At 42.6% G+C, this 18,711-nt stretch overlaps 1 protein-coding gene across 1 annotated transcript; it reads right to left on the reverse strand.

Annotated features, from left to right (window-relative positions):
* Positions 1-1,124: 1,124 nt before the first annotated feature.
* Positions 1,125-18,462, reverse strand: pmpca (peptidase, mitochondrial processing subunit alpha). Its single transcript, XM_079730896.1, has 13 exons — positions 18,411-18,462; positions 17,958-18,160; positions 17,775-17,854; positions 17,439-17,521; positions 15,015-15,109; positions 14,583-14,683; positions 13,984-14,247; positions 13,647-13,739; positions 13,260-13,378; positions 12,931-13,021; positions 2,776-2,838; positions 2,464-2,608; positions 1,125-2,201 (listed from the first exon to the last, which is right to left on the reverse strand). The coding sequence occupies exons 1-13, from the start codon at positions 18,455-18,457 to the stop codon at positions 2,032-2,034; spliced, it is 1,554 nt and encodes a 517-aa protein (XP_079587022.1). The 5' UTR covers positions 18,458-18,462; the 3' UTR covers positions 1,125-2,031.
* Between the last annotated feature and the right edge of the window lie 249 nt (positions 18,463-18,711).

Genomic DNA, 18,711 nt, shown 5'->3' on the forward strand with positions numbered 1-18,711 from the left:
AGTGCATTGACATTTTAAGCCAATAACCAATAGTAGTTGCAAGGCAACTACTAATGGTTAGTTGAAAATAATGATCATTGCGATTAAACATCTCTGCCAGTGTCCTGGCCAAGACAGGCAGCAGTAGCCCACAGTCACACATTGCATACACACAAAACATAAGAAAAAAATAAAAAACTAAAACAGTCCGCAGGGGGGAAGGGGGATATCAATATTGCAAGACATTTCGGGAGGAGAGTAATATTAAGTTTGAGCAACAAAGTGTAAAGACATTTCGGGAGGCTCAAGGAGGAGGGTAATATTACATTTGAGCAACAAAGTGTAGTCTTGTATTGGACTCTGTAGACATAATTCACCATACTGTGTTATTGACATGTTTTTGTTGTGTTATAGGGACACTGTCTCTTTAAGATCACGTGACTTATGTGTTGATATGCTTGTCGGTGCGATGATTGAATTCAACAGCTTTAATATGACAAAATGAACGACCTGCCGTTGCTTGTCGAAGTGAGAAATTGTCTCTTCCCTTTTTATCGCAATTTCTACAGTCAATAGACAGAACGTCTTACCTGGGAGAGTTGGTCGACGGCGGAGCCGTTATGTTTAAAAACATAACGTCTTACCCAGGCCCGCCACTCCCTATACGCAGAGTACGCAGAGTGCGTAGGGCACCAAAAATTAAGGTTTGTCAAAAAAAAGAAAATTAGTACATTATTGAATTAAAAATATATATAAATTAGTTATGAAGAGGCCCACCGTTGTTTTTTTCTTACTTGTATAACCTATCACTCAATTTCAGCAAATTAGATGTTTTTACCTAATATATTAAAAGAGGCTCCCGAAAAGTGGGCGTGATCCGGATTGAGCCGTACACGTCTCGCAGTACTCCTCCGTTGGGGTACTGAGACGCCTGAAAGGGTGCCTGTGTGCAGGGGCGCTGCCTGGCGGGGAAAAGTGGTACTGATTCTAAGGGCCCAGCCCACGGCCCGCGGATGGCAAATAATAATATAATATATTATTGCCTTTTTTTTTTTTTTTTTAAATGTCTTGAAATGTTTTTTGTTTTGAAAAAACAGTCGATAGATGTTGGGGGGGGGGGGGGGGGGGGGGGGGGGGCGCCACTGAGCTGCGCCGAACCGCTCCTTCAATATTCGACCAAGCCGCACCGAACCGACGCGCACCCTCCGGTGGAAATGCGCATATGACCAACTTGAGTATATGGTGCGACAGGCCTGCCATTATAGCAGTAAGATATTGATAGGCTTGGATAAACCTATAAGCTAACATCAATCTACATATGTTCGTTTATACATGTGCAGTGTTCATGTTCGTGTAACATTAGGAAAAACATGGTGAGCGGGGTTGAGAAGAGATAAAACATTCTTACACAGGGTAACCAATCGATGACTGAGAAATTCCAAGTTTTCATTTTATCTGGTATTTTAGCAGGAAAATGTACAGAAAGCCTCCGGATGGTGCAGTTTGCCTGGAGGGCGAGATGGACCTGAATCCAAGTATCATCAGAGCAAACCACCTAACTAACATTTTGTTTATCCCGCCTCCTCAAACTGAAGACAAAGGCTCATTTGTGAAACGGTGCTGAACCTGTGACCAATCAAAATAGAGGACCAACCTCTGAATCACACAACAGGAAGCCTACAGGGAAAACTACCACACAAACCACAAATGCTACTGATTGATGCGGGGCTTCGGTTCTCAGAAGTCCTCTGCTCGTCAAGTCTAGGTACAGCTTATTTGTTATTTGGGGTGACCAGTTAAACAATCCCCAATGTAAAAAAAACAGGACCCCCCAAATGACAAAGGCTCCGGCTGGGTACACACAGGCTAAAAATGACAAAAAAATGAAATACTCTCCACATCTCCTAGTTTGGGTGGCCTCCAGAACAAAGTCCCTCCCCCACAGCCCCTCTGCGTGGGGCAAGAGGTCGCGTGAGTGGGTCTCCAGGTTCCCCTTACGGTTTATGTACATATATGGTGGTGGGGGTCCGGGGCAGAGGGGGTCCGCGGGGTCTACCGAAACAGGCGGTAGGTGCGCGGCAGGCGCCCGTCCTTGCTGGACAGGGCGGCCTGGATGTGTTCGAAGGAGGGCAGCTCCGTGAGGTCTCCCAGCGCCGCCACCGCCGGCTTGCTGCGCAGCATCTTAGAGGTGACGCGCTTGATGTCACTGGTGGTAACGTTGCCTGGCAACGACAAGACAGGGTTGACTTCATGTATAAGCATAGCGTATATACGTTTCTATATCAACCTGCTTTTTGTTTAGTATTTACTCACATTTTCTCTACACATGCCAAAGAAATGTAATAATATTTTAAAAAGAAGTCCTGGGCAGTCAAAAACATTTTCTATAGGTTTTATATTTTTACTTAAATGTATGCTATTCTTTTATCTAGAACAAGGGAGTTAAAATGCTCCTTAGCATGAGTTCAGGGGATCCAGACTTACTGATGAGCGCACACAGCTCGTGGGGCAGCTTCCTCTTCCCCGTAGAGAGGACCTGACGACCAACGTCCTCGAAGACGACCGGCCGGGACTCCAGATTCATCATAAGCATGGATTTGAGCTGGGTCTTAGCCCTCTCCAGCTCCATCTTTCACACAGATCATCAAAACATGTACAAATCTCCAATCACATCATAGACTAATCATTAGGAGAGATTCTGAAGATAAAAGGAAATGGATTATTGTGGATGATTGGAAAATACTATTGTACCAGGATTATTTTGAATTATTGTTATTTGGTATTTTGTGGCATTACCTCTCCGGGTGTCCCCGCCATCTGGATGAACTCCCTGGTGATGATCTCCACCATCTCCCGAAGCTTTTAAAACATAGAAATACTATTACAGACACGTTTACAAATGTTTTAACATACATTGAAAAACAAGAGGCAGGGAAACATGAGCTAGAGCAGGGGTTCTCAAACTATATGGGGCCAGGGACCCCACATAGGGTAGAATCTTTTTCAAGGACCCCCTCATAACCGCAACACAAATGCAATCATATAGGCTCATGTCTATTTGTTCTGTTAGATGCTTTTGAACTCTTTTATGCTTCAATCATTCAGTGCTAATACCACAATATTGTTAAATAAGCATTTTATTGCATTTTGGCATAACTTTACAATCTGTAAATAGATTCTACTTTTATAAATGTGTGTATAAAAATCGCCCACATACACACAAATAGTTGGGCCATTTGGTAATTCATCACAGTAAATAACAATGAAGGACAGTGACAATGATCAGTGCAAAAAACATTGATGTAACAGACAATATACTGTTGAACAAATAAAATACTCAATGCATTGAGAGACAATATCCACCCAAAATCCACTTACCCGTTCGGGCAACCAGAAATCAATCTCAACTTGCCCAAATATTACTTTTAGTTGCCCCGGGCAAGCGGGCAACCGTTAGTGTCAACCCCTGCTCAGTATAGTGCTAAAAGACAATGAAAATGTACTGATGCAGTAACAGGTACAGAGAGAATCAAACGTTTTAACTTAGAGAGAGAGAGAGAGAGAGAGAGAGAGAGACAATTAACTGTTGGAACACAATGTAACAAGTGCAACATCAACTCTTTGATTAAAGAGCAACTTTCAAGTTAATTGTACTAACTTAATTCATACAGAATCTTGTATGAAAATGTCAATTTAAAAATAAATACACAGGAATACAAATGTTTAACAACACCCATGGAACAAAGTGTACCTATTCTAAGCTATGCCCCCAAAAACCGCCCTTTCCTCTAGAACGTGCCTATGACATAACGACAGGCAAACATTGGCACTGCTGCACCAATTTTCAGTATGGGTTTAGTAGTCGGAGTGTTGGTAAGAGAGAAAAGAGCTTGTCGTTATCGTTGTAGTTGAGTAGGTTTGAGTTGTCAAAATGTTTAATTCTTGTGTTTGTTTTGGATGCAACAACTCCAACTTGTCTGGTCATCAGGTCCACCGATTTCCTAACAAGAAAGACAACCTTTTCCGTGCTTGGATACGTTTCATCCAGGCAAAGAGAAGCAACTTCGCTGCCTCCTCGGTGACGAGACACACGGTGTTGTGTGAAAAGCACTTCACACCGGACAGCTACAACCAAGGAGATCTGATGGAATTGCGCCTGGGATTTCGACGAAGAGAGTGGGTTAGGTTCGCAAATGGAGCCATGCCATCTGTGCATGCAAGTCTACCAGCAACATCTGGCGGGTGTGAGTCTAGCACTAGCAGAGAATCTGCGCGCCAAAAACAGGAGCTTTGCACAGTAAGTCTTATAATACCTATACTATTAAAAATGTTGCATCGAAATGTAGCCGCCCTGCATGTAAATTTTCCAAATGTATTCTTTCTTGACGTTATAATGGATTAGTCTTGGCATTACTTTTGTTGACTGTAATGATGATAGTGAAGTTAGCACCATGAAGGCAGGAGAGCCCGCCTAGCTGCCGTCAGCTTATAGCTACTCTTGTTACGTTAGCCCCACGAGGCTGCACATGAGCCTCCTGACATATTTTATTGTGTTAATAACTTGATCTTTTTGAAAATGCATCCAAGTAATGCTTTACAATATTAGTTTTCTTGAAGTTACATCGGAGTTGCCTTGGTTTTCTTTGAATGTCGGTATCAACAGGGCACATGCGAGGAAATGCAGCTGATTCATCGGACTACATTGAAAAGATTTCGAAATTATTAGATCAGTCTTCTAAATAATGCATGAATGGGGGATTTTTATGAAAGGATTACATTTTTTAAAGTTGTGATTTTGGTCTGTTTTCATATTTTGGGAGAGAGTGCTGCCAGCAAAGATGGGGCACGTGCAACTACCACTTCAGAGCCTGAAGATGATGGAGATGGAGACATCTCTACGATGGACCCTGAGCCAGTAGTGGTCCATCGTGGATCTCAGTGCAAAATACGATGTTTCTATCGTTCATTAGGTAGTTAGCTTATAGCTAGCATACACCATACATGCCATATACAATCACAAATAAGGATGACATGTCAACATTTTTCATTTTCTCCATGGTTACTATTTTGCAATTTACACTTTTCAGCCAGCAAACATTGAAAATTATGAACTTCATAATGTTAGAAAAATATATTGTGTACTGGGTTGCATTAGATACTGTATGTGTTGTTACCAATGAATGTGTAATAGTGAACAACTATTAACATGAATCTCTTTCATCTAAGCTGTTCTGGTAAAGCCTCAGATGGTGGATGTGGGGACTCAAACCGAAAGGTTTGAGATACGAAGATCGACTCCACTGGCCAGTCCTGAACAAAGTATGTGTACTAATAATTACTTTTGTTATGAGATCCGACAGACTATATGACAGACTATGTTTCATGCAGGATCACCAGCAGCCACTAAACTAGAGAGTGTAGCTGTCAGGAAAGCAATGGTGAAAGATGTTCGACAATTGTCACCTCAGCATCAGACATTCTCCCTGGAGGCCTACCATTCCCTCATTCTGAACTTTGCTCCCAAACACAGTTTTTTCTTTTCTTGGGATGTACAACAGGTAGTGTTATCACTTAAAAGTATCGATACTAATAAAATTAGGTATTGTGACATTTTTTAATTTCAGGATATTGCTATACTTTTGTACTTTTGTGCACGTGCAACACTAACAGCAGGTAAATGGTGACGGAATGAATATGGCTAAAAAGTAATGTAGTGTTGTATAGCAGACCAAAATGTTATTGATAACAGCATTACATATTGTGCGCAAAAGTTGAGTCCTTGTCTTGGGCCCATTTGAACTGAAAACAATCTCATGCATTGTATTTCTGTTGCATTAGACTGCATTGGGTTAACTTTGGAGACCTAATGTTCTACCTACTTGTCTCCTACAGACTTCTCTTGGCGGCCCTACATTTCAACAGTAATGGCAACAGAGATGTAGCTCGAACCAGTGAGGGTGAGGCTACACTTTTCGCTACCCGGGGTGCGGAAAGGTGGCTGGGTAGTCCGCCCCATCAAGGAGAAACCATGTTACGGTTACTAGTTTAACTTAGTTTCTCAATATCTTTTGTGAATCTCTTTTTTTATGCAAGTCAACCATGTTACTAAATGTGTTCTTAACATTTCTCTCCTCAAGGATACGCAACAAATCTTAGGGTCTCTCTGGTAGAGGAATACTCTAGATCACCACAGGCCCTACAAGAAAGCAGTGCTGTCTTGTCTTCTGCTGCCCCGCCCCCCCACCACTTCCCTCCAGAAGGTTGCCAAGGATGAGGCTGTCAGCCTCCATCTCGCACAACACTTGCGTTTTAACATGTAATAAAACATAGGTGAAAGAAATTGTGAGAAAACACACGTATCAGTACTCTTTAGTTAGTTTATTAGCCTAAAAAAATAAAAAGAATGCATACAATGGCACTGAATTTCCTGTGCAATGACTAATAAATCGAATCTAATACATTTTACCAGTACAGTTTGTTTCACTATGAATTCATTCATCGTCTTCCAAACGGGGCCACTGGAAACCTTTATATCATTGTCCTTCTCCTGCAAACTGCCTCCTTATTGCTGCAACAACACATAAAGGTATGGCTTTCCTGATGTCCCTGCCTAGATCTCCGTACGCCCAGCGGACAACCTTCCTGTATGCTGTGTATCGGAACTGTCTGGTGGAGACGGGGACATAATTTAATTTTGATCATACCATGTTTTCATAGTAAACTATTTCAATGGTAAATATTGCATGTCCTGTTGGCTGATATCCTACTGTACTACACAACAAGAAAGATGTTTTTATAGGAAGTAAATGGAAACCTCTGAGTTTATAAACCTGCTTAACAGGATTTACTGTTTTGGTGTAGAAAAGGTGGTTCTTTAGATTACAGTTAAATTATTTTTGCTGAAAACCTACTCTGGTCTGCTGGCTTGGAGAGGGCCGTGCTCCTGTCTGAAGTTCATGTAAGCTATGATCAGCACAAAAGGATTCAGACAGGAGGCTTCAAACCCTGGATGGAGTGTGCGGCAGGCAATATCTTCTGGGGGATCTAGGTTTAGGATAAGGGACCAATAGGCGTTGACCTCCCTACAGCACACACAATCCACTGCTGACGGCATAGTCTCACATCTACCACACAAGCACCTGTTAAACAAAATGTGTTAACATAAACTCACTCTTCTTCCCTTCTTGTAGCTCTAATAGTTGGTGTAAGGCCTTGTAAGAAATGACATGTAGACTACTTATTTCCTAAAGCTTAGGTAAGTAAGATACACCCCATCCTCCATTTATGCACAGTATAGGCTGTCAATTAGATGCAATTTCTCTGCATGCCTTACACCCACTATCTGCATGTGACAATAAAATATCCTCGTAACAATGATGTCTATTTACCTGAACAGCATATTCCCGTCCTAATTGGAACACTAACTGCTTTCAGACACGTCCTCCGCATCTTATTTACAGCTATAGCTATGGCCTACACATTCATTTAACATCTGGGATCTAAAATAAAAAAAAAATAAGACACATGTTGCTGGTGACAATCTACATGGATGCTTAAAAAACAACAAAGTCGACAGCAATGTTGCAAAATACGATTTTTTACAAATACTGCAATGTGATAAACATGAAGACAACGTTAGCCGCCATTAGCTATAGCCCGTGGACACTAGGGTGGAGCTTATTTATGAACTCTTGAAATATGATCTTCTTACCCTCTCATTTTGTTCCTATATATAAAAAAATAAATCTGGCAAAATATGAGCACAATTGAACAATATTTAGAGGTAGCTCAATGACCGTGAAGTTTCTCATACCCAAAAGCTGCAGCCGCCTTTTTTTTTTTTTTTCTCGTTTCTTTACTCCACCACAGAGATGTTTGTCCAATCCTTGGAGAAGCTTTATCAGTGAGTATGGTTGTTCATAACTTGTTCTAAGTTGTTTATAATGTTTTGTGCATTAAAATAGGGTCCAAAGCATTTATGTTCAGTAGTGAAAAACGAACTAACTATGCTAAATGCTAATCGGGAAGCTAACTGTTTAGCTATGATTATAAAGGCTAATGTGCTAACTTAGGTTAGCACATTGTGAAGCCTAACTTATGTTAGATAGTGAATTATTTGGTTGGTTTGTTGCCATTGCTGCATTTAAATACCTAATTTACTCTACTTACCAGACAGCATCCGAGCTATGTGCTTTGACACCACCAGCTCAAACACTGGTCGGATTGCTGGTGCCTGTGTCCTTCTAGAGCAGAAGCTTAAGAAAGAGCTCTTGTCACTGGCTTGTAGGCACCACATTATGGAACTGATAATTGGTGCAGTGTTCCAAGTATGTATGGGAGCCACATCTTCTCCCGGGGTTCCACTCTTCAAACGGTTCCAGGAATACTGGGAATTTATTGACACAGCAAAGTATGAACCGGGGATTGCAGCCGATGATGTGGCAGGTCTTGTGGAAGACATTAAGCAAAGCACCATTGATTACGCCAACAAGCATCTTGAACAGAGTCTACCAAGAGATGACTATAAAGAATTCTTGGAACTCGTGGTTGTGTTTCTCGGTGCTGCTCCTGCACGAGGAGTGCGATTCATGTCACCTGGTGCAATGCACCACGCCCGTTGGATGTCCAAAGTTCTATACAGTCTCAAGATCTGGATGTTCAAGGCTCAGTTCAAACTGACTCCCGCAGAAGAGAGAGGGTTACGTGATGTGTGTGTGTTCGCAGTACGTGTCTACCTGAAAGCCTGGATCTCTGCTCCTCAGGCATCAGGTGCTCCTTCAAATGACCTGCTGCTACTTAAGTCACTGCTTGAATACTCATCAATCCATTCAGCCATTTCAAAGTCAACATCACGCAAGTTTTTCAAACACTTATGGTACTTGTCACAGGAACTTGTTGGCTTGGCTTTCTTCGACAGTCGGGTCAGTTCGTCAACCAAGAGACGGATGGTTAGTGCCATGCAGAATGAAGAAAACCAAGAGCACGATCATTCCAAGCCAATCACTGTTCATCTGGATTCATTCAATGACAAGAACTTAGAAGACTTTGTCACAGCAAAGTCAATGAAACTGATCAGAATCATGGAACTTCTAGATGGATTTCTCGCGGTTGATCCGGACTTGTGGCAGGACAGAGATGATTACAAGCAGGCTACAGAAGCAGTCAAGTCTCTTAATGTTGTCAATGACCAAGCTGAACGTGGAGTGGCACTCATTCAGGAGTACAGTGGATTACTAACCTGTGATGAAACGCAGCTGCAATTCCTGCTGCAAGTTGTTGAGGACCATCGCAGATTGTATCCTGATAGCAGGAAACAGACTCTGTCCGGGCTGCCATGAAAACAATAAATCTAGAGTTTGCTGGACACTGATATTAGTTGTCAGAAACTGAACAAGAATTCACTATTACTGTGTTCAAAATAAATAGTGTTGTTTAAAATAAATTTGTAGAAATACTCCTAAAAGTTGTGTAATTCGTTGCATTTTTATAAATTTCGTAATCTTTGAGGCACTTGAGCTACCCCTAAACATAAGAATTTATTGTTCAAACTTTGCATAGAGTGTTTTTTTATTATGCCGCACAGATTAGGGGGGTAAGAGTTAAAAAAAAAAAAAAGGAAAAAAAAATGTATTCGTTTAAGCTCCACCCTAGTGGACACTCACCAAGACACCTGCCCAATTCTCCACCGATTCTCCTCACACCACAACTATCGCTGTCCATTGACCCTTCCCCTTACCACTGCCTGACCCCTCTCTCGCCTAGGCGGCTCATAATTGTATGTCAATGGCCCATCGTAAGAGCTGACATTAACCCCTAGAGCAATCTCTTCACTGTGACTCCATCACGAAGAGATGATGTTTACCTGCCGTTGCGTCACTTCCGGTCACGTCCGGTCAGTGTTTTTTGAGACGCAGAAGTAATTTTACTCACAATTTCTTTCAAAAACTTTTTAAATGCACATTTATGATTAATTCTTTCACGCAAATCGAGTTCCTACATTATTTATCTACACGTTCATCACAGGGGTCTTCAAATTGAAAGATGGGCTTTAATCAAATCAAGTAGTGTTAACAGACAATACAAAAGCACTGATATAAGGTGACAATAATGCATACTCTTAAACAGAAAGAGAGATGAATAGGCACCCCATATTAAGAAGATTAATGTGTCACTAATGAGATGGGTGTGCCTGTCTCTCACTACATAGTTTGTCCAGTCTTGGCGTGATGGACGATAAACAGACTCTAAGATCACTCTCCACATGGAGACGAGCTCTGTACTTTGTCTTCATTGCAGTCAAAGTTGAGAACTATGACTCACATAAGTAAGTAGTAGGAAATGGTAGCAATACCTGCATGGCCTGTGCTGTGAGCTCAGGATACTCACGTGATAGGGAGGGCCAAAAGTCTACATGGCTCACCTGCTGGAACCTTCAGAGTCCGATCACAAGATAAGTCCACCAACTCATCCCCTGCTTTGCTAGTGAGGCCGCTACATGTTACTCCTGGAGCAAAGGGATCTCGCACCCAGTCCCAAGCATCAGTATTCACATCTGCGAAGTACGAATTGAACTGCTCGCTGAGTGCAGTGAGGTGAGAGGTGGCTACCTCTTTCACTGCAGCAACTGACAGGTTGTTTGCATGAAGATAATCCGTGAGTGGCGGGAACATGTCGGTCACTCCATCTTGGAGTCTTCTTCTCCATAGCTCAGTTTTCCTCATAAAAGCAGTTATTTTGTCGCTAACGTCAAGGATGGATGCATAGCGTCCCTGGATAGAGAGGTTGAGGCTATTGAGAATGTTGAATACATCCACAAGATATGCCAATTTAGCAACATACTCTGGGTCAGAAAAAAACTCTGAAGTCGGGCTTTTCATTCCTCAGAAAGTCTGACATCTCACTGCGTAGCAGTGAAGCACATTCCCACGAGAGAACCACCTTACTTCAAAATGGTAAAGCAGTGTGTCATGGCCCGCATCCATCTACTGACAAAGTTGCCTAAACAAACGTGACTGCAATGCCCTCGACTTAACGAAATTAACTGCAGTTACAGCTGTACTCAACACAAAGTGCAGATCTGGTTCCATACCTTTGGAGGCGAGCGCTTGCCGATGCAGCATACAGTGCACAGATTTCACTTTTGGATTTACTGCCTTTATCCGAGCGACAACGCCACTCTTTCGGCCCGTCATTGCTGCAGCTCCATCAGTGCAAACAGCCACACATTACCCCCAACTCAGCTCATGGAACTCAAAAAACTTGTTCAGGATCTCGAATACCTCCTCGCCGGTTGTCCTGCCAGGGGCCTCTTTGCAGAACAAGAAGTCCTCCAGAATGGCTCCATCCAACGCGTAGCGGACAAGAGTGATTAGCTGTGCTGCGCTAGCCACATCAGTTGATTCGTCCAACTGTATGGAAAATTGCACCTCACTGCAACGAAGTCTCCCCAGAAGCTGCGATACGATATCATCCGACAGGTCATCGCTCCTCCGCTTCACGGTGTCATCGGAGAGGGGTATGCTTTTTAATTTATTTGCTGCCTCTGTCCCGAGCATTATCTCACACATACCCACTGCTGCTGGGAGGATCAGCTCTTGTGCGATGGTATCAGGCTTCTTGCATTTTGCTATCTGCTGAGACACTAAAAATGAAGCCTTCTGTGCCCTCTCAGACGTTGTGGCTAAATTAGTGAGTTTTGATCGTTGATGGATATATTCTTCACCTTTCCTCACAAAGAATTCCTTTGATTTATCACTGTACTCCGGGTGCATGGTTAGGAGATAATGCTTTAGCTTAGGCGGCTTCATTGATTCGTTCGCTAACACTTGAAGACACACAACGCACATTGGCTTCCATCCACTGTTCTATAAATAAATCCAAAGACAATGTAGTTTTCATCGTACCTCCTAACTTTTCCGCTTTGTTTAGAATTATCAGTGTTAGGCCTTTTTAAATATTTATCCATTGTGGATTCTCCTCAGTAGGCTTCTTAAAAGTTTTCAGACTCGGGAATGCTTTGCCAGCAGAGTTTCCGTTGTCCGGTAATTACCGGTCATTGACCGGAAAAAATGAGGAGGACCGAAAATTCTAAATGTCTCCGGTCAGAATGACCAATGGAAATAATTCTCTGCACAGTTTGAATAGTGTCTAAATATGCTACAGTGGTCATTTGTTTAGCCAATTCATGTTAAACAATGAGGGTTTTGGTTGACCCAACCCGGCCTGCCGATATTTCCCACCAATATCCTTGAGCCGGGTCGGGCCGGGCCTTTGGTCGAGCGTTTGTGTTTGTTTTTGTTTATTTTTATCATTGCTTTATTGGCCTAATCTGAGGAGAAATATATGCCATAAACAGAAATATTATAGGCCTTTATTACACAGGCAGGGGGAGGGCTGAACACAATGCGCCTGTTTAATTGGCTTTCATTTAGTTATTCAGCAGCGAGATGTGAAGTTAAAGCCTGAGGGAGTTTGACGCAATGTAAAAGCCGAGTGTTCATTGGTTTAACGTTACGCCGACGGGAGTAATGACAACAGGCCCCGCACTATCTCCACAAATACCGGTATGTTTATGTTGTAACAAGCCTTTCACGGACCCCCTGGCAACGCGCCGCGGACCCCCACTTTGAGAACCACTGAGCTAGAAAACAGAGGTGGAGCAATGGAACCCATGACTGACGATGCAAACCATGAAATAAAGATGGTGCAAATATTTGAAAATATATGAAATTAAAGAGAAATATGACAGATCAGAAACTTGAAAGATCAAACATAGTCTCATATATCTATTACATTGCATGATATAAAAGGCAATGAATAAAGAGTTGAAATAACACTACTTTAAGAACAGTGAACCGTGGAGACATCACCATGTTGAGGTCTGTACTCTGAGCCTACCTGTCTACCTGCCTATATGACATCTCCATGTTTAGTTCCGTACTCCGAGCCTACCTGTCGGGGGTCGGCGCTGGCGTGGATGCAGAGCAGGCCGCTGTCCTCATAGCTGTGATGGTAGGCGGTGGCGTTGTACATCCAGTGGTGCCTTGACAAAGGAACAACAAAGACACAAGTCCCATTCTAATCTAGATCATCATGCCTCAAATGTGGAGTCTCTCCTCCACAACAGTTCCAGTCAGCCTCACCACACTATCTCACTCTACTCACTCTCATCACATGCCCAGTAAACTGTCTCACTCTACTCCTGCCGCAGTCAAACATACATCTTTGAAACAGAAGGTTTACCCAAATTAATTAAATGTGTGCGGCAGTGAGGTGTTCACCTGTTGAGGACGTTGAGGTAGAGGCGGGTAAACATGCCTTTCCCCGGCCCGCCTGCAGAGAAGGAGCCGCCCCCGCCCATCATCATGTTGAGCACCGCGAACGAGATGAAGTCGTCCTCCTGTTGAGCCCAAACTCCCCTCATCAGAATACACCTCTTAACCACCACTGAGTTAACAAGCATCTTAAAAACATTTAGTTTAGCCTCCTCCTACTCACTTAATGTCGAATTGTCTTCATTTAATCCAACTCAAATGTATATCTGTGATTTGGATTTGTACAGTACCCCCAAATGCAAATTTTCCCCCTAAAAAAGCATGATATGGGATCTTTAAGTTCTCTCAACCTAGGATGCTAGCTACTAGAGCAGCCAATCACAGGAGACCCACCAGAAACGAGCAGCTCTCCAGACCAATCATGATGTGTGCAAGTTCTGGGATGGGGGTGGGGCCCAGACTGACGTCAGACATATCCTTCTCCATCTGACCACAAAGAAACATCAAGCGGTATAAACCAACTAAATGACTTCACTTGGATGGTAGATAGCTAGGTAAAAAAATCAGCAGAAATGTATATAAGAGAGAGAGACAGACACGAGACAGAGAGAAGTGTTTCATGTCTGTGTAATATATATATATATTCTGTTTCATAAAAATACATGAAGGTTATCATACATTTAAGGTGCATTTATAATATAATTTTGAGCATTGGGATGTCCTGTCCCACCTTGACAATGCCGCCGGTGTACTGGGCCACGGAGAGGTCCACGTCGGTGGGCGTGGCCTCGCCCCACACCGGCCTGGTGTTCAGCAGGTACCGGCGGGCACACTTCACCAGCTGCTCATGCTCAATGCCCACCCCGGCCAGCACCATGCGCTGAGGACAGTAGTAGCTGCGCAGGTAGCCGTGCAGCACGGCCTGGTCGATCTTGTCCACGTTGTCGCCGGGACAGAAGCGCGGCAAGCCCACCGTGTTCCCACGGTACGCTGCCTGCGAGCGGTAATGCCATGCAGAAGAGGTCACGAGGAATGACCACCAGGCAAATATAAGTACATAAATGTGATGAGATTAGACCTTCACTAGGTCACTGTCATTGCAGCGAATACACTAGTAGTAGTGTTTACAAGGTACTAGTGTGATGCACTGTTTATATATATTTTCTGTAATTTGCTGCTGAAACACCTGAATATACCTCATAGGATTAATAAATTAATTAATAATTAAGTGTTATACAGTGAAAGAAAAGTTGAAGAGTCACAATGAGAAGAACTTGATAAGTCTGATATCTGTACACGTTCCTGAGTGTGGCGTTTGACGGAGCTTACAGCATGTATCATCTCTGTGAGTAACGGCTCAGGATCGGGCCTCATGTTCAGATCCTCCAGCTCAAAACGCACTGCCATTTGAGTCATCTCGATCTCCTCATCTTTGGGCAGAAAAGACAGTCACTCAGTCAGATATAGTGTATGCTACTACCATGATCTTTTTTTAATTTAAAACAAAACCATAAACTAAATCAATGCAAAATTCAACACATTTCCCTGTACGTTATTTTTAGTCAGTGCACAGGTTTTCAAAATCTTTCTATATTCTTCAATATTATTATTTTTTAAGGATACGATATATTTGTTAGCATTCTTCTTCTCCCACCTGGTCTTCTTTTTCAAATCAATTCCAGTGATGTAATGTGTTTATGACATGGGTCACCCTGTAATCACTGAGTGAACACAGAGTTTAAAGACCAATGGCCGACTGACCCAGCAGGCGAGGCTGCAGCACAGCGTCTGACAGCAGGCTGACCACCGTGTCCAGGCCCTTCACTTCTGCAGAGATTGCATACATAGTGGTGTCTCTGCACAGAAAAACATGCAGCAGTATAGGTGAATTCTCCAATTCACCGCTGTTTTCGGTGCTATACTTCAAAAGGTTGTATTCACTGTTTGTAGTTTGTGTGGGATCTTATACAAAAAATACATCTTTCTCAGTATTGTGAGGTATTCACAGAGTATTCTGTGCATTATTGTGGGAATAATTATTTTTAGTTGGATGGCACATCCCTCGACTTCTGAGTGGTAAAAAGTTTTCAAATTTCTCAGACCTTTGGTATCCCTCTAACATATGTCTCGATAACGTTTGGTGCCGAAATAACCTTAGGGGGCGCTACAACTAACCTGTCTTAGTTAAACGCTCAGTGAAAATTTGGTGAAAACTTCAATATCAGCATCTTCATAACCATAGCTTCAAATAACAAACCGCTTAAATGTACATGATATATGGACTTGTCTGTTAAGGATTGCAAGGAATGGTTTAGATTGTGTAAAAAATTGAAGAGTTATGGCAAATTCAATATATGCTGATTAACAAACATTATCCTATCGTTCATTTGAGCGTGTGTGTGTGTGTGCTTGTGTGTGGTGGGTGCAAAAAAACAAACGGTGACGAAGAACAAAGTTGGAGGAGTAGTTGCATGTTGGAGTAATCACTACATCATTGATTGGCTTGAACAGGGCGGCCGCTGGAATAGGCGGTGCATAATAACAATAATAATAATAATACATTTGATTTGTATAGCACTTTTCATAAGATAATCTCAAAGTGCTACAGAAACCGAAAAACAAAATAACAAAACACTAAGGGCAATAACACATTAAAATCCTGTGATAAAATACATTAATATAAAACAGCTAAAAGAGGAGTAGAAGTGCAGATTGAATTTTGAAAAATCTAAGAACAACTTAAGAACGCCTGCTCGAACAAAAAAGTTGTTAGCCCTTTTTTAAAAGTGTCCACAGACTGGGGTTTTCGCAGATGTTCAGGAAGGGAGTTCGAGATGTGAGGGGCAGCGGAGCAGAAAGCTCGGTCTCCAATGTTGCGAAGTCTTTTGCGGGGCGTTGCTGTAGATGCAAAGGTGGGTGATGAGGGCGATCTTGCATTGAATTCTTGAGGTTATGGGGAGCCATTGGAGGTTCTGAAGAATGGGGTTGATGTGGTCATATTTGCGGGTTTTCATCAGAGTTCGGTCAGCGCAGTTCGGAAAAAAGTTGCTATATGCCAAAGAATTTGGATTTTTCTTGGTCTTAATGTGTTAAATGGTTGAACTGCCCATTCAAGGCCCTGATATACTTCCAACTGAATTTTAATTTTGCTTGGTTGCAAAGGCTGTGGAACATCTGCCGAATACTACAGAAAATGCCAACTTTTCATCGGATTGCTCCAGACTCGCCATTTCTGCTGCTTCATCGAATCTGTTTGCCGTGTGCGTGTGTGTGTGGCGCGCGTGTCCTGGCTTGTGTGTAAAAACACTGGCTCCGATTGGCTACCATGAAACATGACTCTGCCTTAGCCAATCTATGTCGTTGTTAACCCACCCGGTATCCACAGTAGCAGTTTGTGTTTGGAGCCAGGGGTGCGTTCGGATTACGCAGCTTATTCAATCAATTCATAGTAACGCACCGCATTTAACGTACAGTAACGGTAACGGCGTTGTAACGATGGAAACAGTAATAAGTTAGATTACCCCGTTACTGAAAGAATAACGGCGTTACCTAACGCCGTTCTTTTAAATTGCGTTATTACAAACACTGCCCTCAACATGCTGTCTCTGTACTATGGGCATTGCGGAAACAAGATTGGAATTTTTCAAACAGTGAATGACATTTAAGATGTTCCTGTAGCTGTGCAGCAACAGCTTTTTCGAACACCTTGGACAGGAATGGTAGATGGGAGAAGGGCCGGTAGTTGGAGAGGCATTCTGGGTCGAGGATGGGTTTTTTCAGAAGAGGTTTGATAATGGCAGTTTTGAGTGAGGGTGGGACTTGGCCAGAGTTAAACGAGTGGTTTATTATTTGTGTGATGAGAGGGCTTACGGCAGACAGGTTAGATTTGATGAGTGCTGTAGGTGCATGAGTTACTGAAGACCAATGGGACTGCTTGAAGTACCAACGTTTCTGATTTTTTTATTCTTATTCTCCTTGTTGTCTGTGTTCATATTGTATGCTTATGTTTTAACTGTGATGCATTCATTTATAAAAAAAAAAAGTGTATTATTATTTGTATTATATACACATTGAAAATGAACGCATTGGATTCCCATGGGATTTGGAAAAACAGATTATTACAATAGTTATACGAATTATTGATAACAGTATTGGCTATGACAAGGCAAAGGAAGGTGAGGTTACCTGGATGTTTGGCAGTCACATATTCCACCATGCTTCTCTAACGTCAGAAGAATTTCATCTCTACTCCCATACTGAGCTGTGGACTAGAGATGAAGGTACAAACTGTCAATAAAGTGATGAGCAAAACCTTTTGGTTCACATACCACGTTTGTGTTTGCATGCTTGTGTTTTTGCCACCTTACATTGTTAAATTGTCAAGGTCAGAGGGCTGTCAATAAAACATAATTTATATAATGATTTTATCCCAACTTCAGATCTGATAGATTGACTGCTGGCTGCTTTCTGGCAGCACACATCATTCCTGTTGTGTTGGAATGATGTTCCTGCAATACTTACAGAAAAGGCAAGCTTCTCTAAGAAATGTGCAATCCCACTGGGATACTTGGTCTCGTGTCTTGACCCGGAATTAACTAAAACTAAAAGACAACAAAACAAAATCATTCACATACAACGTATACCAGGTTGGCGAGTCATCATGTCAACATTACATCAGCACTGCCTACAAAATAAGTAACTCACTTCCAACAGTGCAGAATTGACCAAACTTGTTCTGAGACGCCACTCTCAGGCCGTTTTCCAGAGTGGTGATCCTGGTCTCGCTTTTCTCCAGGCCGTCCACGGAGGCGAACGTCGGGGAGGGGACCCCGGGCAGCGGGGAGGACAGGGGGATGTTGGGGTACCGACCGCCCCCGCTGTACCTCCTGTAGGCTGCGAGCCCATACCTGGAATCATACACAGAATAACTACTGTCAATCAATCACCAAGCAAATTCAAATGATGGTGTCAGATCTTAAGGTTAACGTCTCTTGTGATTTGACTTGTTTTGACAGGTGGACACACTGGTCACATCACGGTTTGACACTATCGAAATACCTCGATAAGGTGTGCGTCAAACACACAAAACCGTCAGAGCAAGTCGATTGATCCACTAATAGTTACACTATTGTATACTGACACGATTTGTTGTGTTACCTTTGAACGGGGCTCCAGGATCTACACCTCGACATGTGTGTCGCCATCTTGACGTGTGATCACACAATAACCCGGATGACAAATGTATAACTTCCACAAGCAGTGTTGCCAGATTGGGCCAGATTTCCCGCCCAATCTGGTAACACTGGCTGCACGCTGGGTGTGAAATGCTGCTCGCTGCAGCCAGGGTTCATGCCAGGGTTGCATAGCATATTTCACACCCAAAGAATTGTATGAAGCCTGAAAATATAAGGTTTTTTTCCTCTCGGCATTTGTGTAACCCATTTCCTGTTAAGGACTC

Source organism: Pollachius pollachius (assembly GCF_949987615.1).
Source record: "Pollachius pollachius genome assembly, chromosome: 1".
Lineage (NCBI taxonomy): Eukaryota > Metazoa > Chordata > Actinopteri > Gadiformes > Gadidae > Pollachius > Pollachius pollachius.